Source organism: Leuciscus leuciscus (genome assembly GCF_965113295.1).
Source record: "Leuciscus leuciscus genome assembly, chromosome: 12".
Lineage (NCBI taxonomy): Eukaryota > Metazoa > Chordata > Actinopteri > Cypriniformes > Leuciscidae > Leuciscus > Leuciscus leuciscus.
Window position 1 is genome coordinate 42633071 of NC_138736.1, and position 25817 is coordinate 42658887.

The 25817-nt window shown below is 37.8% G+C and overlaps 1 protein-coding gene and 1 long non-coding RNA gene across 4 annotated transcripts in view; one reads left to right on the plus strand and one right to left on the minus strand.

The window, feature by feature from the left end:
* enpp2l (ectonucleotide pyrophosphatase/phosphodiesterase 2-like) overlaps positions 1–463 on the minus strand; it is a 25299-nt gene extending 24836 nt beyond the window's left edge. For 2 of the 3 annotated variants that reach the window (XM_082186522.1, XM_082186521.1), the window contains exon 1: positions 324–463. In XM_082186522.1, coding sequence (XP_082042648.1) covers positions 324–341 — 18 coding nt within the window. In that variant the 5' untranslated portion in view covers positions 342–463. The remainder of the gene's footprint in view (positions 1–323) is intronic. The other variant, XM_082186523.1, reaches the window with a different exon arrangement.
* A 9422-nt stretch (positions 464–9885) lies between these two features.
* LOC309510458 lies at positions 9886–23371 on the plus strand. The gene is made up of 4 exons (XR_014210368.1): positions 9886–9944; positions 10473–10629; positions 10795–11013; positions 20374–23371. It is a non-coding gene; the product is annotated as an uncharacterized lncRNA (long non-coding RNA).
* The last annotated feature ends 2446 nt before the right edge of the window (positions 23372–25817 follow it).

Genomic DNA, 25817 nt, shown 5'->3' on the forward strand with positions numbered 1-25817 from the left:
ATATAAATAGACATTAATAAGATGCATTAATAATGACAGTGATTTCTGTAATGACATGCTTAGTCATTTATATTAAAACAGGCTTTTGCATGACTTGTATTGTGTATGAATTGTTGTTCTGGAGAAGTGAACACACTGGACAGTTCAATAGTTTGTATTTACACACCAGCTTGCGAAATCTGACCTGCAAAGCGACGCACACAGAACAAACCCAATTTATTACAAAAGTCATCAACTAACATCTGAGACACTTCTTCCATTGCTCGCCTCGAGTCAACGCGCATTATTACCGCAGAGAGAAAGTGTTATCATCGCAATCTTACCAGTTTTCCCACGCTCATGATTTAATGTTAATCCTGCTGAATGATCTCAGAGCTCCGCTGCTGCTGCGCGCGCTCGTGCGTCTCTGGTGCTCGTGACCCAGCGCGCGACCGCAGACGTCCACTGCGCATGCGCGGAGAATGCGCGGGAGCTCTCGGTCTCTGAGGCGATACGACGATTGCGGAGCGCCAGATAAGATTAGTTATTTTATCGACCCAAAAGTCATCTAAAGTGTGAGAACTGATATTATTATACATTTTAATTATTTTATATATTTAGTTAAGCGATTGTGCCGTTTGAAGGCGGGTTAATGAGTGTGTTTCAGGTACACAGAGCTGCTCTGACATGCCGAAGATTCCCAGAAAAACTCATCAGGAAAGAGGAAGGAGCTCCAACATGCAGAGGTTTTCTTGGAAAACGGTCCATCCGTCTTGTAACGCAATAATGATGAGACAGGTGTGTGTTTTAACTGTCCTCAGGCGTGTTCCCGCACACACTGATGATTGACAGATTGTTTTGAAGCTCACAGCCTCTGATTGGACGATTTCAACATCATGCCGCCTTCTACTGGTGGAGGCTGGATTGTGTCCCAAATTACGTACTATGCACTATGTACTCAACTGTGCAGCTAAATGTAACCGTGTAGTGTATGAATTTTATAAGGTTATTATTTTGTCATTTAACATCTGTTCAGTCTGTTAGCCCCGCCCCCTCCGCTACGACAGTTGAGTGCATGAAGTGTCCAAAATTGCTTGTTTTTCGGGTTAATTAAAGGGTAACTAAACCCTAAACCAACTTTTTTTAGTTAATGATCTGTAAGAATGGGGCTTTATTAGTGCTGTTCATTGATTCGAGTCACTTTTTTTGACATTTGGGTATAAAGTGTTTTAATTCTACAATATATGGTGTAAAAACGTCTGAGTGCTGCCCTCTTCAGGTTGAACGGTGGCTACTGCAGTTGAATTTTCCTATTGGATGTTAGCGGTACTACGTGACGTAAGCAGGTTCCAGCTCACCACGCCCCTGGTACGAGCTCACCACACCCTTGGTATGATGAGCTAGCGTAGATTTATCTGTATTTAGTACAGTGGTCAGGAGGGTACGTAGGTGTAGTGTTGCTGGTTGCAAGATCACTGTTGGACTGCATAGCTTTCCTGCAGACTTGTAAATTAGGCGCCAGTGGTTGCATGCACTTGGCTTGGAAGACCGTGAGTGTGAAACCTGCATTTTACGCGGAATTGCTTTTGAAACGCAATAGAGGTGGAAATGGGCTTCTCCACACAGCTTGCGCTGAAAAGCGACGCAGTGCCAAACGCTGCTCCTCCTGCATGGACTCCACCACCACAGCGGCGTCTTGATGTGAGTGATCATATATATTTGAATCACAATGTATGGTTAGGCTAAAGTTAATCCTCTGGGGTCGACAAACGCGTCGGCGCATTTTGCTGGATTTTTTCACATAGCGGCAAAATATGAAAATGCTTACAGAGAGCACGCGCTATTGACATCAACTCGATAAAACTCATCAGATGCATGTACTTTACATCGTCTTGCGACCCTGTGAGTCACTCTCCATTTTAGAGAGTCTGACAGCAGGTCTCAGGTGCACGCCCCCCCGCTCACGGTTCGTCCCCTCTATCTCCGCTGGGCTCTGCCCACTTTTCTAGCATTTTTCAAATATTGCCAGTGGGTGGAGTCAGGCTCTGACCAGGGGTTTAGTTACCCTTTAAGCGCATCATCAGTCCAGGTGTTTAAAGTGCACTTTTTCTTTTTGGTATTTTCTGTATGAACACACCGCTCACAGTATTTATACTAACAAATAACATATAGTGCATATATACGAGTATGAGGACTCACCTAGAGAGTGGTAAAGTATAGTAGCATCCTAAATGACGCACTATGTACTCATGCGTGTAGTGAAAATTTTATACGGTTATTTTGTCCTTCCGCTACGTAATTAAAGCCGCAACATTAACGATAACTATATCAGCGTCCCCTCATTAGTGGACAGTATCATTCTGTTTATTATAAGCGTGTGCAGTTTACGTCTCTGCTTAAAATGCATACGCTTTTTAAACTCGGGTCGATTTTGATTGGCTGTCAATGTTTTTATCGTTCTTCAGCTGGAAAAAAAATCATTCTGAAAGTGATTCCAACGATATTGTTCGAGTTGTAGCGTGGACTCGCTATTTTCATGGAATTATAATGATTTATTGTTATCCTCTTTGGTGTGAACAGGGCTTAATTATGGCCAAATTTGGAATCGCATGCTAGCATACTTCTGCTGTTTCTGCCATATATTAGAAATACTAACTACTTTCACTGTATATAATCTGATCAAACTGTGTGAGAAAGTGTGTCATGCAATGTGCTTACTCATTAATTGATCAAAATGACAAAACTGACAGCATTTTGCACTAAATTGGATTAAAATCACTATATTTATTTCAGAGATAATTAATGGAAGTGCTAAATTAATCTTGTGAAGTGACGAGGTAATGACACTGTAATACTACTGTTGGAAACGCTTGCCTCTGTATACGGCACACTCTTTACAGTGAGTACACTAGTGATGCGTTCTGAACTTTGTGTTGTGTTGAGAAGCTTGTGAATCTGTTGTTGAGTTCTGATCCGTTCTGCAGGACTCATCTGATCTTCCCTGCTGCTGTTTGAAGAGCTGGAGGCAGAATGAACGTTGACCGCAAATATTTACTCCGGTAAAAGTGCAAACGCAACAGATTTCCCACAAGTCAGAACCTGTAAAGATCCATATTGTTCCCGTCAGTGTGAGTTGGGCCTCTCTCTCTCTCTCTCCCTCTCTCTCCCTCTCTCCCTCATCTGATCTGATCTGTTCTGTTTTCACGACGTCTTATTCCTGTACTAGAGTCTTTGAACATTTCTGGATTGAGTGGTCAGTAACTGAGGTGTTGGGAACTGTTGTTTCTGATCCAGTTATATGACCTCTGAACTTCAGATTTTGTTCATTTTAACACCCACATTGATGTCAGACTGTCCTCAGGATTCAGTTACCTCACATCTCGCCAGTAGACTAGTAAACAAACTGAACGATGGACTTTACGGTGGCAGCTGTAGGCAAACAATAAAGAATTATGATGTAATGAATGGCTTTAATACTCACTGTTAGCGATTAATCACACCAACCTGAACCAAAACACACACAAATCTCGAGAATCATCCCATAATTTCATCTGTGGGTGAAGATCATTAACCAGACAAGAAGACCAGATCCTCACCAGTGTAAAGGTAAATAAACTACATCACACTGTAAATAATGCAACTAAATGCTTCTTCTAATAGATGTGTGTTGATTTACACCTAGTTGTTTTGCATGACCTGTTATTTCTTTAATTCATCTGTTAACCAGTAATCAGTCCGATCAAATAAAGATTGGATATTAAAATGTCACTTTTATCTGTTTCTCAGGTCCTGCCTTGGGAGAAAAGGCTCTCAGCAAAAACCCTTCAATGGAAATGTGCTGTGAACTCTTTTACTTGTATACATATTTAATTGTGTGCTGTATTAGTTAGCTTTACATCCTCAGCAGATTAACATGAGTTGTTGTGGGATTATGCAGGAAATAGCTCAAGGAAATTACAAAATACGATGTCAACATGGCCGATGTAAATATGTACACACACCTGCAGAGCTACAGGACTCACTTCATCTATGATCGGAAGTAAGTTCTTCACTGAATTCAGTACATGATACAATCTAAAAAAACCAATTTGGCTTGTTTTCAACCCAAGGGTGGGGTAAATATAGGACAGAACACATGTTGGGTTAATTTTACCCAGAAAATTTGTTTTATTCAACCCATCATACTGGGTTGATTCATTTTTACTAAAGTACTAGTTTTTGTTATTTTATTTTACTTCATACATGAATTAATGTTTACGGATTAACTTAAATCCTTGCATGATAATTCCTTTATTTTTTATCATATTTTACAGTATAGCATATTTTATATAGTTTTGATTTGAATACATATTGCATATTTAAGCTCATTTAACAAATATATAAACATTTAGAAGTAATTCAAGTGTAATCGACCAGTCTCTGTTGTCCCTCCTTAACGGCGCTGGATCTCTTGCTGGCTCTTGTATCATGTGTCAAATTTTATGCAAGGCATCAGGCGTTTCCATCATGCGAAAAGAGCGACATGACACTCGTTTAGGTGACTCACATCGCGCCCCTGTATGTTGCTTTACATAATATTCAATTATATACAGAACAATAACAAATTTATAGATACAAAAAATTTACACAAACCTGTATTTTGCACCATTTTGACGGAGCTGCACTGCTCTCTCCTGAATGAGTCTCTGTTAAACGGGTATAAAGACAATCATTTTGCTTTCTGCAAATATAGATATGTAAATATAAGCGGGTTCATTTGTGTGATGATGCTGACGTGGAGCTGTGAAGTGTTTTCAAGATCAAGGAAAACTGGATTCCTCATGACTCAAGCTCTGCCTGTATTTCAGATCCGCCAGCAGAGGGCAGTGATGATCTCACATATATATATTTTCAAACTTTTATTGGAAATTTGTACTCAAATGAGTTTTTTCCTGCATACAGCGGCATAACTTTCTTTCACTAATCATCTCTGGCAGTAAATGCCCATCACAGGTGTTTATTTGTCTGATGATGATGTAAAGAATCTTGACTGAGAGTCAGGTTTGATCGGATAAGATGAAAACACAAACTCATTGGCTCAGTCAGTCAATACACAAGCGCCACCTGCTGCCATAGAGTGAAAATTGCATTTTCATAAAAAATAAAAAAAACGAGGAAATGTGCAAAAAGTTTGGCCACCCATTTAGTGTTAGCAACAGCTTCTAAATGTTTCTTCTGTCTTTCTAAAAGGCTTTCCATCCTCCATATATATATATATATATATATATATATATATATATATATATATATATATATATATAAAATGAAAGTGACTTGAGTTACAGTTTTTAGTCTTTGAGCTGTTAATGGAGGAAGTGTTCTTAGCAGTAAAGAAATCAGTGGCGTACTAATTAGAACATTAACCTGGTTTTATTATAGTTAAAGGGTAGTAACCATGTTTTTTGGTGGATTCATTATCATTTGAATAACCACAGTTTTACTACACACTCTCAGAAAAAAAGGTACACGATGGTACAAATAATGTTTCTCGAAGAACGGTTTTGTACCTTTTTAATAATTGTACCCTAAATGGAAAGACCTCTGATGATACTGTTTGGTACCTTTTAAGGTACAACTGAAATGAAGGTACAAAATTGTTCTCACATCAAGGGTACATTGAATACCAACCTTGATAGACAGCTCCCTTATTATTACATTTGCAAATAGCATACAATCTCTATGAACGAAAATGATTAAATAGTAAATTTATGAATAATTTACAGATTAAAATATTTAAATGAGCTTATACAACTGTATTAAATGTGCATTATCATAACAGTTCTGAAAAAATAGTGCCAAAAACATGTGAAAACCAAGAGGAAGCAGGTTTTGTGATATTTATAAAACAAAATACTTCATGCAGTTTTTTAATAAATATTTTCATAGACAATCGTGATAAAATACATTTATCATTGGTATCCACGCAATTTGTCGTTTGCTTTCCATTGCAATCCGGCCAAATTACTGTTTCATGCACGATTGGTTGCTGTGTTAAATAATTTGCATAGCAACAAGACACTGATTGGTCGAAGGCGGCGCTGCTGCTGCAGCCTTTATGGAATTTTCTGTCAGAAGAACGGAGAGCGGGAAGAAGCATTTCTGAAGCACGTCCAGGCATTTTGCCTCTGTCTTTTTCGACTTAAAAGCTTAAAAAAATTAAGGAGGTGGATTTTAATGATCAAATAGTTCGTAGACGAAATGTAAAGGTGAGTTTTGACAATTTGTGTTTATATTTAGTACACAAGGCAAACAATTTAAATGTTTCAACTACTCAAAGCGAAATTAGCAACTTAAATTTAGCATATACGACAGCACACAATGCTGTTAGCCATTTGTGTACACTTTTTGAACTTTTTAAAGCAGTTCATTACTTTAATATTACGTTACAATACACAATATGGCATTTGCTCTCCACTGCCCACTATAACTGGTAACGTTAACTGTTAACAATTAGGCATAGCAACACGACATTGATTGGCCGAAGAATTTTCAAACAGAACGGAGAGCGGGAAGCAGACAACCATGGCTTTGTCGTCAGAAGAACTCCTATTAAAATTAACAGAGGCCGGACTCGAATTCTCAGAGGAAGAAAAGAGAAAATTCAAAGGTGAGTTTTATATTTAATCAAATCAAAAATGTATAAAATGTTACAACTATTTACGTATGGCATTAGCAAGTGTATTATATATGAATCCAGTGCTATTAACTGTCCGCTTATAGTTTAAAGTGAGTAGTTTGTGTGCTGCAAGTTTAAAGTAGCGTTACTTAAATTTATTCGGCGGCAAGTTAAGTTAATTTAACGTTTGACGTTCGTTACACATACGGTTTCATACCCATTAAACTTGGTGCATTTCATGTTTTCAGCCCAAACCCAACTCAGATATACAAATAACGTCCGTCTTGTGCATGTTCACAAAGTATATCTTGCAAAAGTCCAGACAAACTTGTGACGCGTGTACTTTGTGGTCTGCCCATCACTCTTTCCGTGTTTAAAATAGTGTAATTAACGTTACCTGATTCTGCCCTATATATAAGTCATATACATTTCATTCATTGTATTAAATACGTTTTTTGAAACTCAGCAAATGTCTCTTTGACTCTTAGATTTTGAAGTTGATGGGGAAACTCAGCGCTGGTCTCACGGATCACATGCAGAGGTGGGTAGAGTACCCAAAAACTGTACTCAAGTAAAAGTACAAGTACTTATATAAATATTTACTCAAAGTAAAAGTAAAAGTAATAATCTTAATAGTTACTTGAGTAAGAGTAAAAAAGTATCCAATGAAAAAACTACTCAATTAGCGAGTAACTTACTTCGGATCATATAGGCCTCTATTTTATATATATATATATATATATATATATATATATATATATATATATATATATATATATATTCATTTATATTTATATATATATATATAGTATATATATATATGAAGACTTCAGATGCAAAAAGCCTCTGAGTGCCATCTGAAACTTTCTTCTAAAACAAGCATTTTTATCAAGCTTGTATATTTAAGTTCAGTAATTTCACTTCAATGACAATTAATAGGTACTTTTCATTGCCATTTAAGTGAAATAACTGAACATAAACATACAAGCTTGATAAAAATGCTTGTTTTAGAAGAAAGTTTCAGATGGCACTCAGAGGCTTTTTGCATCTGAAGTCTTCATATATATATAAAATAATATTATTTAGATTTTTTTTATTTAAATGACTATTATTTTCATAAGTATATTGGCTCTCTTTGCAACAAAAAACATTATTTCTGCCATCTGTAGCCCGAAAATCATTGCCTGTCCTTTGGTTTGTATAATAGTAACTTACATTTGGATTATTAGACAATGTCGAAATAAAGTGAATCTGCAGAATGTTGCATTCAACTGACACAGAAGAAAGAGTTAAAACTCTTCACATGTGCTCGCGCTCATGACTGCTACTGAACATCTGAACACAAAAAAACAAACACAAGTACATCGACGGATCTTTTTCTGTCTGTTCTCCAAAATATAATCAAATGTATATTTCTGCAAGCATTTAAACTGGTTAACTGTGTGTACGGCAGGAAAAGGCATTCGTTTTCAAGTCGAGTTCGCACGCCACTGCGCAACAACAATACACACAAACTACCGCAGGATGGCGGGTGTTCATAAACTGTGAACAATGGTAGCTTATTTAATGTAGAAATGAATGTATTATGTCCAAAAAACGGGTAATGTCATCCTTTCTAGTAGTGCTATCATGGCATAATAATCTGTTTGGTTGTAAAATGTATTACCTGAGTGAAATGAAATCGAATGTATCGTCCTGTGGAATCATTCATTCACAGACAGCTTACGAAGATGTTCAACTAATAAAGATCTTCATCGCTGGCAAATATATGATGCATTTGAAGATTTGCTCTCACTTGACTGTACTGTAGGTCCACGGCCACTTCATCCAACGCTCTTGATGTGCTTTTAAAATCTTCCTGTTACGACTCCGAGTCCAGTGTGAATTGCAATCGCTTCAGACGATTCAGTGCGTGCAGGAACTGAACAGAATCAGGAACTGAATCATTCAAACTGATTCGCGAACCGATTTAGACAGATCTGCCAACTTGTTTGATGAAGTCTTTGAACAGAATCGACTCAAAAGAGTGATTCATTTGTGAATTGAGCATCGCTCAAGCCCAGAAAAAAAGATACATCGCGCTTGGAATAAACTACGCATTTAACAACACATTGCATTAAAATAAAGTAACGAGAAGGACATCGCCCAACGTAACGAAGTAAAAGTACAGTTTTTTCATTAGAAATGTACTCGAGTAAAAGTAATAAGTACCCACATTCAAATCTACTCTTAAAAGTAAATTTTTTCCAAAAAAATACTCAAGTAAATGTAACGAAGTAAATGTACTTAGTTACTACCCACCTCTGATCACATGATAGCACAACTTTTTGAGAAAGTCTTATAAGAAACAAGTTAAATTTATAAAACTTATCCAACAACTTAAAGAGAACCAGAGTGAAGAATTGTCTGAAAGTCTAGCTACACCTTCAGCTTTGAGGCAAGTCATTTGAGGTATTTATTTTTATTTATGTTCCCTTATATTTTCTTCTGATTGACTGACTTTCTTCACAAAGGTTGAATGTTAAGTCCTTAATTATTTTTATTTTTTTTGCCAAAATGACATTGATGTAAATCTTGATAAAGCACAGTAAAACTGCACTTCAAATTAAAGTCTGAAAGATTTCACAGAAGTCACTTTATTAAAAGTCTATTCACCCAAAACTCTGATGCTTCAAAACTTCAATAAAGAGATTGTAAAATAAGTCGAAATTAATTAAGTGGGTTAATTAATTTGTTTATTTAAAATCTGCCCATCATTTTATGTTACAAAAAGTGCATAATGCTGCTAATTTTTGTTGGTTTCGACATACAACTCTGTGAAGTGATTTCAGTGTGTGCGAGTACTTTTTGAACATTCCAGAACATTTTATCAATGCTGTTAAAATTCAGAGATCATTTTGGTCACTATAATCGTGATATGAACATTTCATACTGTTTCATCTCTATTCTGCGTTATTCCTCTGTCTAAACAGCCAAGAGCAAAGAACTCCAGCCCCATTTCCTCTTGTCTTCTCACTACCTAAATTTCCCAAAGGATGTTCAGTTAAAATTGGATAACAAAGAACCATATCATAAGATCAGCTCTTACCGGCATTAAATTGTACGAGTGCTGCACGAGACTATGGCTCAGCACACACTGTAAGTTTAATAAAAAAACACTATTTTGTTTTCAAAACCCTGGTAAACATTTGTAGTAAATTTGCACACTTTTAAAATCTTTTGATAGATATCCTTCAAACAGTGACTTTGCGCAGTCAAGGCTCTTATCTCCAAATACCCTTTCCTGAGAGATGCAGAGGGAAATGGATATGTAAGTCAAATGTTTAATATTTATTTTTTAGACATTAATGTAATTTATAGACATGCTTAAAAGGTCATGAAACCTGCTGTTTCAGCACCAGTTAGTTCTCGCTACAGTTTTTTTTTTTAAATGAAAAAAGTAGATGTGGTAAACTTTATTAACCTTTAAATGGTTTTCTGAAGTAGTCGTGATTCGCCTCATAACATAACATGCTCTCAACACATGCACACAGAGTGGATTTTCTTTTGTAATTGCGGCTTTGAACGATTACGTAATCGTGGCATCCATAATCGCGGTTGGAAATTAGATTAATTGTGCAGCCCTAATCAAAATTCACTATTTTCTTTTACAATTGAAACGAATGGATGCTACACAAATGAATCTCAGATTTAGTTTACTGTTTCATGACCCTTTAACAATACTTCTATTTGGCATTTTGTCAACCATCGATTAGTATGGCATATTTTAACTGCCTTCCCAGAAAACACTAACTTCAGCTTGACATCTTTTTTTTTCTTTTTTTTTTTTTTACAACAGCATACCTGGCACATGTCCCTGAAAAGACAATTTAAAACTGAAAGGTCCCCACTTGTTAACGAAGAGGAGGTAAAAAAGATTAAAAATGAAATATGGTCACAATGTAAAGAAACCTGGAGAAAAAGAGGCTAGTTGTCAGAGAACCAGCAGATCTGTGGTAAGCAATGTCTAGCAGTGATACATCACAATATAAAACTCTAAAATACATTTTTAGAATCTACCGTTTTAAACTGTAAACTTTCAAAGGAATAATTCACTCAGATTATATATGACTGAATCTTGAAACCTGTAATCTTGTCATTACATGTGTTTTGCATTAAAGGCAGGTGAAGACTGTGTGTCTTCTATTGGTGAGGATGCTATTTCGATCAATGCCCATGTGAAGACCTTACAGGACCAGTACAAGAAGACCCAACCAGATGCTGCAATAGTGGATGAAAAAATGAAACAAACATTTGCTTGGAGGAGGAGGGAAATAACCAATGGCATTCCTGTTGCAGAAATTTTTCAAAAATATCCCTTCCTTAAGACCCCTTCAGTTGTAAGTATAAAAAAAAGCTTATACATATTGTTTACTGATTTCCATACAATGGCAACTGATTATTACTTTTAAAACATTTAAAAACAATTCTGAAAGCATAAAAAATATTGTCCATGTTACTTGTGCATTTAAAAAAAAAAAAATAGTGAATATGTGATGCGATCTGGGAAAACCCGTCGGATGTCGCGCTGGGCCGTTTTCAGTAAATTCCAAAATAGTTTGAATGTCAGTTTTTTGTCAAATTTTTTTTCCATTAAATTATTATTCTATAACATCTTTTCTCATATCTCTGAAAATATCTTGGCAAAATTCCCTTGTTTAGTGCAGAAAAACAGCGATAGTGTCAAGCTGAAAATACTCTCTTTCTCCTGCTCCTGTCTGCCTCGCTGTCTGCTGTGGTGCTGTAAGCTCCGTATTAGCCTCGTATAGCCTCGTATTTCCTCGTATAGCCTCGTATTTCCTTGTTTTGAACCATCATTTACTACAATTTCTAGTTGTTTATACTACTACTAAATACAGCTTACCCAACATCGCTGGCTTCCGTTACTAGTACTAACACAACACGCTGGTAATTCGCTAGCCTGTTAGCGCCACCCGTGCGCTCAGCTATTTTTATTTATTTATTTTCTCTCGCGCCTTTGAGTTCATAAAAGCTCAGGTGAGTAAGAATCACTCAACAAACACGGTGAGTAATGTCTTGTCCTGTTATTATCATGCGTCGCGTCTGAATGCGTTGTTGTTTTTGGAGCTCTATCGATTTGATTTATAATTCTTGATTTTTCTCTTTAAACTCGCTTACAACGAAGATTTTCTACTCTTCCTCACTGAGAAGCACTACTGCTCAAACCTCATTGTTACAACGCAGACTGTTGAGCAGACGCGTCTCAAGCCTATTAGTGATCCAACGCTGCATACTCTTAAAGGTTACGTCCGTGGATCACGGCTGAACGCGTCTTCTCCACACTCACTTATAAACAAAAAATTTTTATTTATTTTTTCGCCTATCGTGCGTCTACTCTACACCCCTACCGCTAAAAAAAACTAAAAAACCTCATAGTTACAACGCGGACTGTTGAGCAGACGCGTCTCAAGCCTATTAGTGATCCAACGCTGCATACTCTTAAAGGTTACGTCCGTGGATCACGGCTGAACGCGTCTTCTCCACACTCACTTACAAACAAACAAACTTATAATATAAATTAGTATTAATATTGATAGCATCACTGGTAGCTTCGTTGCTAACTCACTGTCCATCTGTTAAAATGGCGAATATATCAGATGTAAGTAGTCTACCGTTTGGTGCAGGTGAGGACACATTTGAGCTGCACGCACTGCAGTCTGAGCTGGAAGCTGTTGAGAAACAGATCCACAACCTTTTATTGAGACAGGCCGAGCTGAGAGACCGGTGTTTGGCTCTTGAAACATCACGTGCCGATGCACACAAATCAGTGTTTAACGTTACTAACCCGCTGACTCCGACCGCGTCTACTCCGTGCGTTCCTCAGCATCGGTCGCAATCAGCCATGGTCTCGTTCACTCCGGCTCCAACACGCCACCACGAAGCCTGGGTGGTTCCGCAGCAGAAGACGCGAGTCAGGTTTAGACCAAGACTTTCTCCGACCCTCCCGGTTTTCGAGTTATCCACACAAAACCGCTTCTCCCCTCTACGCGAAACAGAACGCGATGCTGTGATCATCGGCGATTCCATCGTTCAGCATGTACACGCTACGTTAGGTAAAAGTAAGGTGCAAAGTCACTGCTTTCCTGGTGCTCGTGTTTCTGAAATCGCTGCTCACGTTCCCGAGATCCTGAACGGTGACGAGCGCGTCGGAACTGTGGTCCTGCACGCGGGAGTGAACGACATCAGGCTGCGCCAGACGGAGATTCTGAAGAAAGACTTCAGGAATCTAACCGATACGGTACGCAGCACATCGCCTGAAACAACGATCATTGTGTCAGGACCGCTTCCCACGTACCGACTAGGGCATGAAAAGTTCAGCAGATTATTTGCGCTAAATGAATGGTTAATGTCATGGTGCAATGAGCAGAAACTGCTCTTTGTAAATAATTGGAATCTGTTTTGGGAGCGTCCTAGGCTTTTCCGTGCTGATGGCTTACACCCAAGCAGATTCGGAGCGGCTCTTCTGTCAGATAACATCTCCAAAATGTTAAATACCCTTTGACTAGTAACCAAAAGTCCAAATCATAGTCTCTGCTGCACCAATTCAACTGATATAAATACTAATGTAGAACATTGCATAGAAACCGTGTCTATTCCTCGTTTAGTGAGATCAAATAATAAATCTAATGCAGGATCTAGGAAAAATCTAATTGTTATTAAAACAGAAAATGTTGCTATTAGTAAACAAAAACTATTTCTAAAGCTAGGTCTTCTAAACATTAGATCACTCACACCTAAGGCAGTTATTGTAAATGAAATAGTCACAGATAATAGTTTCGATGTACTTTGCCTTACTGAAACCTGGCTTAAACCAAATGATTATTTCGGTATTAATGAGTCTACTCCTCCTGGATACTGTTATAAGCATGAGCCACGTCTGATTGGTCGTGGCGGAGGTGTTGCAACCATTTATAGAGATATTCTAAATGTTACTCAGAAAACGGGTTATAAGTTTATTTCATTTGAAGTACTTGTACTAAATGTTACGCTCTTAGATGTTAGAAAAACATCACTATTATCTCTAGCCTTGGCTACCGTATATAGACCGCCAGGGCCTTACGCTGATTTCCTAAAAGAGTTTGCAGATTTTCTCTCAGACCTATTAGTCAATGTCGATAAAGCATTAATTGTTGGAGATTTTAACATACACGTAGATAATCCAAATGATGCGTTAAGGGCTGCGTTTACAGATTTATTAAATTCATTTGGGGTCAAGCAAAACGTCATCGGACCAACACATCGTCTTAATCATACACTCGATTTAATTATATCACATGGAACCGATCCAACCGATATAGATATCATTCCACAAAGTGATGAAGTCACTGATCACTACATGGTAACTTGCATATTACGTACTGCTGTAATATGTCATGCAGCGCCGCGTTATCGACCAGGCAGAACAATCCTTCCATCCACCATAGATAATTTCTCAAATTGCTTATCTAATCTGTCTCAGCTGCTGCCTGAACCCAAACAAACAGATGAACTAGAAGAACTAACTAGCACTATGAGCACCATTCTCTCTAGAACATTGGATGTGGTTGCACCTATTAAATTAAAAAAGGTCAGAGAGAAAAATAAAGCACCATGGTATAACAATACTACGCATGTTTTAAAGAGAGAAACCCGTATTTTAGAGCGTAAATGGAAACAAACTAATTTAGAGGTCTTTAGAATCGCGTGGAAAGACAGTATGTCACGTTATAAAAAGGCCCTAAAAGCGGCCAGGGCTGAGCACCTCCGCAAACTAATAGAAAACAACCAAAATAATCCAAGGTTTTTATTTAACACCGTGGCTAAACTAACAAATAAACAGACGTCACCCGAACAAAATATCCCGTTACAGTTCAGTAGTAATGATTTCATGAACTTCTTCACTGAGAAAATAGAAAGCATCAGAACCACAATTGTAAACGTTCAATCTTCAATCGCGCCTTATAATTCAGCTTCAATTATCACCCCGCAAGAACAATTACAGTGCTTTACAACTATAGAACAAAAAGAGTTAAATAAACTTATCACTTCATCTAAAACAACAACATGTTTATTAGATCCTATACCAACTAAACTACTGAAAGAAGTGTTACCTGTAGTGGAAGAGCCTCTCCTCAATATTATTAACTCGTCTTTATCTCTAGGTCATGTTCCAAGAACATTTAAACTGGCAGTTATAAAACCTCTCATTAAGAAACCACAATTAGATCATTATAATCTAGCAAATTATAGACCCATTTCAAATCTTCCATTTATGTCTAAAATATTAGAAAAAGTGGTGTCCGCTCAACTGGGCTCTTTCTTGCAACAAAATGATATCTATGAAAAGTTTCAGTCTGGATTCAGACCGCATCATAGCACTGAAACTGCGCTCGTTAAAATCACAAATGATTTACTTTTAGCTTCTGACCAAGGCTGTATCTCAATACTAGTTTTACTTGATCTTAGTGCTGCGTTCGATACTATAGATCACACAATACTCTTAGATCGACTACAAAATTATACTGGTGTTCAAGGACAAGCACTAAGCTGGTTCAAATCATACCTATCTGACCGCTACCATTTTGTCTAGAAGAAAGAGAAAAATCGGAGAAAATCGATTTTGTCGGAGAAAAATCGATCATAACTCCAGTAAACTATGGAGTGCCGCAGGGATCTGTGTTAGGCCCTCTGTTATTTTCAATATATATGATGCCACTTGGAAATATTATAAGGAAACATGGAATTAGTTTCCATTGTTATGCTGATGACACTCAAATATATATTTCATCAAGGCCGGATGAAAACGCTAAATTTTCCAAATTGACAGAGTGTGTTAAAGATATAAAAGATTGGATGACGCGTAATTTTCTATTATTAAATCCAGACAAGACAGAGGTAATACTTATCGGTTCAAAAAACCGCCCACAAAACCTCGCACAATACAACTTTAACATCATAGGATGTCCTGTTACTTTATCCGCTACAGTAAAAGACCTGGGTGTTATACTCGATTGCAACCTGTGTTTTGAAAATCATATTTCATATGTTACAAAAACAGCCTTTTTCCACCTTAGAAACATTGCTAAGCTACGTAATATGCTATCAGTTTCTGATGCAGAAAAGTTAGTTCATGCATTCATGACCTCGAGACTGGATTACTGTAATGCTTTATTAGCTGGTTGTCCTGCATCCTCAATAAACAAGCTACAGTTAGTCCAAAATGCCGCCGCTAGAGTTCTTACGAGATCAAGAAAATATGATCATATAACACCGATTTTATCATCACTGCATTGGTTACCTATAAAGTTCCGTATTAATTACAAGGTATTGCTACTGACTTATAAAGCCCTAAACGGCTTAGCTCCAGTCTATTTAACGGATCTTCTATCACCCTATAATCCATCGCGCTCTTTAAGATCACTAAATTCAAGGCTTTTGGTCATACCTAGGATATCCAGAACCACCAAAGGAGGGAGAGCATTTTCACATTTGGCTCCAAAACTCTGGAATAGTCTTCCTGATACTGTTCGTTGCTCAGACTCGCTCTCCCAGTTTAAAACTAGATTAAAGTCGCATCTCTTCAGCCAGGCATTCATATAATCCCACAGTTCAAACTACAATCCGGCCTCTAGCTCATAAATGCCAGAGGAGAACTGGCCCCCGACTGAGCCTGGGTTCTCCCAAGGTTTTTTTTCTCCATTAGGTCACCTGATGGAGTTTTAGGACACCATTAGGTCACTTGATGGAGTTTTTCGGTTCCTTGCCACTGTTGCCTTTGGCTTGCTCAGTTGGGGATATTTTGGGGATATTTAATTTAATTTCATCAATCAATAAATTCCTCTTGAAACAAACTTTGTTGTATTATTTAAATTTAATACTGTGAAGCTGCTTTGATACAATCTGTATTGTGAAAAGCGCTATACAAATAAACTTGACTTAATGCATTCTATGCGACCATTTTCTCTAACGCCCGGCAGAGGTGATCGCCGTATATCCCATACACCTGTCCGTCTCTTAACACTACACAGATAGTTTACCTATAAAATAAACCACATAACATGTACAGTGAATGTGTATTAGTGCGCATTTCGCGCCAATCCTGTTTAAAAAAAACTTTTTTTTTTTACATTTTAAAGATAAATTCATTAATCGCCAGTTCGCCACTTACATTAAATTCAATTAATTCAACTCGCGTTTTCGGTGATTCCCTAGTTATTTTTTAATATTGAAAATTCTTTTAATCAGGGCATTTGTCAAGTCAGGCAAGTACAATTCTCTTTCACTTGTCCCTTAAAAAAACACGTGTCACGGACAAGCGTTATTGTCGAGCCCTGATATGTTTTCTTTGAATGGTTTTCCCTGAAGAGAATTACGTTGTTGAAAACTAAAGTAAAGAGTGTCGCACGTTCATTGCGTTTTACCGTGATGAGAGTTCCGTGTCTTTATTAAACTCAACACATAATGGTTTATCTGTCATCCACCCTTGATTAATTGGAATGTTATGTTTTTATTACTTGGCCCGGATTATGATCTGCGCAGCATTATCGGCAAACTATACGGTTTGAGAATGGACACGGGCCGGAAACCTGCAACAGAACCGTCTCTGTGGAAAAAGTGTATCTGAGCATGTGACTGTCTGTCCGAGTTTTGTCGAGATCCGGCACGAAATTTGACTTAGGCGGCCACCTCGTAATTCCCTAGGCAGGAAAAACCCTGCTCTCCTTTGAACATTCAAGAGTGCATGAGAGAATCCCGTTCACAATAGCTGTGCATAAATGCTGCTTAAGTGAAAACAATATTTTTGTGTAAACAACGCAATTTCTCAAATGTGGGAACAAGCTCTTGAAAGTTCCCATTAGAACATGGAAACGTGTGTGTGAACTGTTGCTTTATACTATGGTGAGAAAAGAAATAACATTCATTTAAATAAAAATTTTTTTTTTCGTATTTGTATTTCAGTTATTCCAGGAAATGGGTCGAATGCATGCCGTAAATTTAAGCCGGTGTTTCCAGGATTCCTTCAGCAAAATTGTGTCCAATGTTTTGAGTTTGGCTAAAGGGAAATCCGTTATAGAAGCACATTACATGGATGCCAGAAGAGAAGCTGTTGCAGAGAGTCTTTGTGGTATGCATGTTTTCCGTTTAGACAGCTTGTATTGAAAATACAAATTGAATATTGTATGTCTTTATACCTGCTAGGGGTGTAACAGTTCTTGGTTAAAAATCTGCCTGGGGGGCAGGATGTTAAATCACTAATTCGAGAGTAAAACGTTCACGTTTTTAATTGTAGTGTCTGTTCTCTAACTGAACTAAATTATTTTTATTTCTATAAGAACATTGGGTAATTGATGTAACCGGTGTTGCAGCTGAGCACCGGTAACACAGACTATCGCAGCAAGCCTAATCTATAATATGGTTTGTTGAAGAAAAATTACGTGTGAAACAGTTCCACTACCCAAAATAATTACCAGAAAAACCTGAAAAGCACCGTTTATTTTATCTGTGTCTTTGCTTTATTGTATTTATTTGTGCGATTGCTTGTAGTTTGATTTTTATAAAATTTTTCAGTAGACTTTTTCTCTGAACATGACACATACCGTGAGCCTTAAAACCATGATACAAACCGAACCGTGAGCAATTTGAACTGTTACACCCCTAATACCTGTTCAATGTCTTTTTAGATATGGATTTTTGCCAGCAAACACGCTAGATGGGTTTGGTGCACACAAGGATAAAAAGTACCCCATGTGTACAATTTAATATACCATTGGATCTTTAATGTTGTGGGCATATTTTTCTGGAGGTCCTGGACTTCTTATTCAGATACATGGCATCGTGGATTCTATCAAATATCAACATATATAATTATTTTATAATGTGATTTTCGTGCTGCTCTGGTTTTACTGCCGGTGATTTTCAGGGAGAAAGTAGACGATTATGTCACAATCGTACATGTATTTAATGCAAAGAATCTAAAGCAAGTAGGGATGCACCGACATTTCGACTTTAGAAAATTATTTTCATTTATTGGCTTGTATGTTTTAAATTCAGATTCATTAAATTATTGAATTTAATTAAAGTCTTTTAATAATACAATTATACAAAAATATTTTTTTTTAAATAAGAAATTAATAATTATTTTTAAAAAGTAATTTTCGGTTTTCGGCCAAGTGCATCCAGAAGTTTCGCCCCTGAATTTATTCGGTGCATCCCTAAAAGTAAGATAATATAAAAACTATTCTGGCTTAAAGCTGCAGTTGGTAACTTCTGTAAAAATGTATTTTTTACATATTTGTTAAAACTGTCATTATGTCCTGACAGTAGAATATGAGACAGATAATCTGAAAAAATCAAGCTCCCCAGGCTCCTCCCAGTGGTCCTATTGCCATTTGCAGAAATACACCGCTCCCGGTAAGAAACAACCAATCAGAGCCAGGAGGAGTGTCTTAGCAGTGTCAATCATGCTTGTGTACGCGCTGATCACCCCCCTCTCTCGCACAGAGCGTACCGTCGTTCAAAATCAAGATAGCCGGTGTGCCGCGCAGCTGTGCTAATGGCGGACAAACAACTAAAACTGCCAATTTCTCGAGTGGCACCAGCTCATGCAACAAAGACAGGTAAACGGAAAAAGACCGATGACGATAAACAAGCCCGTCGGAGCCCAATGACTCAGTGTCAAAGCTCTAGCCGCATAGCATACAGATAAAATGTCACGCACTGTGCAAAGCAACAATAGAAACCTGCTAATTCACTGGCTTGTCATGTTGCTGAAATAATGTACTAGCAAACCTTATTTAGCATTACACATCGCTAGAATAATTACTTAGATACTGTAACGTTACCATTATTATCTTGCTAGCTATTTATAACTTATAGAAAGAGTGCAACGTTATGAAGTTACATTACATGTATTGCAAAATACGTAATGATTTGAGGACCAAGTTTGTAGTCAAAGTATGGGCAGGCCATAGTCAATGTAAAGCATATTGTTGATGTTTCGTCCCTACCAGTGAATGTGCGATAACTGTTTATCCGCCGTCATCAGTGTCCCTGCATGTTTACTAGCCTGCGCGTTCATGGCAGGCTCCGCTGTGGAGGGAGGGCTGTAGCGCAGCAGAGAGCGAGGGGGAATGACCTGTAAGCTGTGCTTGTTCAAATTTTCAGGCTAAGTCAACGTTTTCTAAAAGCTCCCTACTGCAGCTTTAAACTTTACCAATGCTAGCTTGATAGTGAGTACTAAAATACATCTTATTTGTTTATATTCATAATGATAAAGTTAGATTTTTTTATTACATGTGATTCTGACATGATGTCACTGCATGCACTGCGCTCCTCTCCGCTCGTCTCAGGTAAATAATGCGTCTTCCAGCTCAGCGGTCGGAGTCGCGCGTTCATGTGTTTTGGGGGCGTGGCTTTGGAAGGAGCCCAGAAGGGAGGGGGTGGAGTGAATGGAAATAATGAGCTGTCTTTAAAGGTCTACAGACACTCGATTTTTATACTTTCTTTTTCAGAGTACTTACATTTTAATTATGTATTGATATATAAATAAAGTTTAAACAAATTTGGAAAAGAAGTTTTTTAGACAATTCCTACCTACCCAACCTTTAAGTGTAGATGGACAGTTGTAACTCATTGGGAACATGAATTTAATCCAGATTTATTTCTGATGTTTGTAATATTGGTTCTTCCATTTTGTTTAGGAAGAACCAGCCACACCATATCCCACTGTACAGATTTTGGGAGCGTCTAACTGGAAACAGGTCTTCAGCGAGAAGAGAATATTCAGCACTGTAAAAATGGAGGGATCTGAAGTTTGCCGAGCAGTTGGGGTGGAGGACGGTGTTCTCTCTGCTTTTTGCATGTATTTTGTATTCAACCTTGCATATCCCTCGTACAACAGGAACACTCTACTCTTTCTCCAAAGGCATACGACCCTATGCATGTTCAAAGTGTTCACGCAGACATTTTACTGTAGTGAAACTAATCAAACATGTAGGATTGATTCATGCTCATGAGCATGACTTTTCCATCTGTTGCGGACTTGATGGATGTCAAAATTACTTTTTCAAATACGAGTCTTTCAGGCGTCATGAACACTCACCTAAAGGATTATTAGGAACACCTGTTCAATTTCTCATTAATGCAATTATCTAATCAACCAATCACATGGCAGTTGCTTCAATGCATTTAGGGGTGTGGTCCTGGTCAAGACAATCTCCTGAACTCCAAACTGAATGTCAGAATGGGAAAGAAAGGTGATTTAAGCAATTTTGAGCATGGCATGATTGTTGGTGCCAGACGGGCCGGTCTGAGTATTTCACAATCTGCTCAATTTACTGGGATTTTCACGCACAACCATTTCTAGGGTTTACAAAGAATGGTGTGACAAGGGAAAAACATCCAGTATGCGGCAGTCCTGTGGGCGGAAATGCCTTGTTGATGCTAGAGGTCAGAGGAGAATGGGCCGACTGATTCAAGCTGATAGAAGAGCAACTTTGACTGAAATAACCACTCGTTACAACCGAGGTATGCAGCAAAGCATTTGTGAAGCCACAACACGCACAACCTTGAGGCGGATGGGCTACAACAGCAGAAGACCCCACCGGGTACCACTCATCTCCACTACAAATAGGAAAAAGAGACTACAATTTGCACGAGCTCACCAAAATTGGACAGTTGAAGACTGTAAAAATGTTGCCTGGTCTGATGAGTCTCGATTTCTGTTGAGACATTCAGATGGTAGAGTCAGAATTTGGCGTAAACAGAATGAGAACATGATCCATCATGCCTTGTTACCACTGTGCAGGCTGGTGGTGGTGGTGTAATGGTGTGGGGGATGTTTTCTTGGCACACTTTAGGCACTTTAGGTTTATAGAAAACACAGAACTCACATTTGGCCAAGTCATAACAACGTCACTGGAGAGGATGAAGTTGACATTAGTGACAATGAAGTCACTCCTGAAGATGTTATGCCAGATATGAACGATCTTTTGACTAATTTCAGAGGAAATCTGGTTTCCTTTGTATTGAAATGCAGAGAAAAAAAATGTCCTACCGCAGTCTGTTCAGCAAGAAATCTTGCAAGATGTCAAGTTTCTGTTTAGTTTCTTCAAAGAAAACTACGATTCATTGCTTTCTTACCATCTAAAGCAAAATGGATTTAATATTGAAGAAATTCCTGAACTTGTAGGGCATTTACAATCATTTTACTTTTTTGCTGAGGCCTGTACAGTAATAGACTCTGAACATTTGTTCAAAGAATACTGTATTTCTCATTTGGACATGATAGAACCTGTTCAGCATACTATAAGGCAGGGGTCGGGAACCTTTTTTGACCAAAGAGCCATTTTTTCATTTTTGGATAATGCATTTTTCCAAAAGAGCCACAGTAGAAAAATATATATATATATATATTATTAAAGACGTGCTTTTTTCCAATAAAAAATTCAACAGTAGTAATTATTAGGTCCATAGACAACTAAAAACAAGCAAATATTCAGCAAACAATAAATAAGTGGCAATATGGAATTAATTGTGCAGGGCTTTCACTGTGAGGTTGAGTTACCAAGGGATGAGCATAAATCCTGTTTTGTGTGCTTTTGCGTGTGTGTGTGTTTGTGTGTGTGAGAGAGAGAGAGTGAATGCACACAGTACTATCTGCTGTGTTTACGTGAATACTCGACTTAGCATTTTGATATATTTCTGTGTTTATTTGGCCGTTTAGGCGCGCAACCGAAGACAAAGGCTACTGTGCTTGTCCGTGTTTGCTCGGAGCGCGCGCACAGCATCCTGTCAGTATAGTTCAGTTCTCTTTCACGACTTTTAATATTTAATTTCAATATAAAGCACATCCTGTTCTTTTCTTTCTTATTCATTCATGTTTTGTTATTAATAACTTTAAACAGAATCGTTAACTGAAATCTGCACGGATTATCAAAAATACGACACATTTATAGGACATAAAGGGTCTCTGCGGCAAAAGTGAAAGTACCAGCGGGTGAAATGTCTCTTTGCGCAGCAAAGCACCCGTTTAAATAAAATGATATATTAAAGTTTATAAAGCCTACTTTTACATTTTCGCTGCTGTTCTAGAATGGTTTTCGCCAGCTTGAATCCCAGTGCAGGAGCTGTAGGTTACCACAGAAACGTAAGCGGTTAGTTGATTGCTGTGGTGACTCGTGACACTCGCGAACAGCACTGAACACGCACTTTTGCCGGTACAACTTTAATATTATTATTATCATAAACTTTTCATTAACTTCAGTAGGCTGTAGGCTACTACAACAAGGGAATTGTAATTGGCTGCTTTTTCTGCAGAGAGCCGATCTGTTGATGTGTTTTAATTGTTTCATCGATGGTTTGTTGATAAAGGGTGAGAGACCTCGCGAGCCACATGATTTTTGCCAAAGAGCCAGATGTGGCTCGCGAGCCATAGGTTCCCGACCACTGCTATAAGGGATGTCAATGGTCATGTGATTGGAAATTTTGCCTATGTTCCCATCATTGATGTGCTCAAAAAGTACTGCAGCCATGAGGATGTATGGGACTCTATACATGAACAAAACATTCAGCCTAGGGATGAGCATGTGCTGAGGGACTACAATGACGGAAAGTACTTTAAGGAACATCCATTCTTTTCCAAACATCCAGCTGCATTGCGCCTGCACTTTTACGAAGATGAGTTTGAAGTGGTCAATCCGCTTGTCATGATTCTGCCATCTAGTCTTTAATTTTCCCTGGTTTTGAGGCAGGATCATGACAGACCCATGTTTTATGTGTAAGCACATGGCCATTTGTTTGGGCTGTGTGCTTGCGTTGTCTCGTCATGTAACCCCGCCCACTTGTTACCCTCGTTTAGTCATCATTGCTTTACCCTTGTCACCTGTTTCCCTCATTAGTTTCTCCCTATTTAATCCCCTTGTGTTTGCTGTCCTGTGCCAGTTCATTGTCATTCATTATGTGAAACCAACTGTGAGTAACCTGTTGAAAGTCTTGTGAAGAGTTTGATCCTGTCTTAGCTGTTAGTTTATTGTTCAGTGTTCAGTTTTCTGTCTGAGTCTTAGTGTAGTCTTGTTAGTCTTGTATAGTCGATCCTGTCTTGTTTTGCCCCCTCGTGGGTTTTGTTTTCCCTGTTTTTCTGTAATAAACGTAGTTCACTTGAATACTGTCTGCATTTGGGTTCATCTCCTTGCACCACCATAACACCGCTTGGTTCCAAAAGAAACAAACACAAACTCTGTGCTATTTAATAGTGTTGGCAATATAGGTGTAAAACGCAGGTCTCAGCTAAAGCATATCCACCTTGCATTACTCGTTAAGCATTCTTTGTTTAAGCAGCACATGGACATTATTCTGAAACCTCTGTTGGATGATTTAAAATGACTGTCAACTGATGGCTTTGATTTGATGTTCAGTAATAAGACATTCAATGTGCGTGCTGCTTCGGCTTCTATCTCTGGTGACAATTTGTCTGCTCACATGATTGGTGGATTTAGCATGTCCTTTAACTCAGGACGAATATGCAGATACTGTATGGCAACCCACTCAAATAAGAATGAGTTTTTCAGTGAAGATAAATTCATTTTCAGAACTTCAGAAGTCCACAAATATCACTTAGATTCTATAAAGGAAAATCCTACCAACACTGCAGTATATGGTGTTCAGAGAATCTGTCCATTTGATGAACTAAGTTACTTTGATGTGACAAAAGGACTGCCACCAGATATTATGCACGACTTATTAGAAGGCGTAATACCTTTAGTAGTCAAACTAGTTTTATGTAAAGCACATCGAGAAAAGCATGACTATACAGGAAGTAAATGCTGAATTGAGTCATTTCTCAATAGGTCAAAATGACAGAGCAAACAAACCATCCCAGCTTTCTGAGAACATTTTACACAATGCTAGCATCTCAGGATCAGCCTCACAAAAATGGTGCTTATTTAGGCTTTTACCTTTTTTGATTGCACGTCGCATTCCACCCAATTCTGAATATTGGAATGTTTATCTTCTATGTCGAGAAATTGCAGATACTGTTATGGCTCCTAGAGTAAAAAGAGAAAGCCTCTTGATTTGAAAGTGAAAGAGTTCTTACAAGAGTTAAAAGATGTATTTGACGTCATCACACCCAAGTGTCATTATCTAATTCATTATGCTAGACTTATTTCATCTTATGGTCCGCTGCGTCCACTTTGGTGTATGCGTTTTGAAAGTAAGCATCAGTATTTTAAAACTTCATTAATATTGCTGCTTCCTTAAGCAAAAGACACCAATTCAAACAGTGTTGGGAGTTTTCATCAGAAAGCATGTTGTGTGATTATGAAAAAGTGACTGGAACAAGCATAAGCACTCCATTTACATCTTTACCCAGAGAGCTTCAAAATACACTTAGTCACAAAAGTTGTCAAGCCATAGATTTTGCAGGTAAAACACTTCAACGTGTAAAAGAGGTTTGTGTAAATAATGTAAAATACAGCACCAAAGATGTGTTTGTTATTGATGTTGTGCATACAGAGGAAGTTCCTTTATTCTTTCAGGTTAAGTATGTTTTCAGCGTAGATACATTGTGGAGACTGTGTGGGAAACTGTTGCTTCCACAATCATTTGATTCTCATTGTTTATAATGCTTCACATAATTTAATTACTTCTTTAAAACTGTTAATGTTATGTAAATGCAAGGGTATTGTGTGGAAGGTAAAAATTAATTTAAAAGTCTAAATTGTATTGTGAATAACTTGTGAATTTTTATTGTAGATTGGAAAATTAAATTGACAATTTCAGTGTGACATTTTAGTGAAATATGTTGTAGCAAATGGAGAAATGTACCAGTGTATTGTACCAGTAAGTAAAAAAGAAAAAGAAAAAAAAAGGTACATTTTGGTTTTCCATGGTACAAATCATGTCCATAAATGAAAGTTTGCCTCGGGCAGATTAACAAAAAGAGCCTAGGTTGCATTTTGGCGAGAGTTTTAAGAGCCACAACTAAAATGTATTAGTTAACCATAAAATCGTGTAGGTTACATATTTAAATTACCAAAAAATAATTAGAGGGAGTGTTGTAACACTTTTTACTTTTTTTAAATCATGTAGCGCTGAAACCTATTATAATGGTTGAGATTTACAAGGATCAGCATTCTCCCATAAA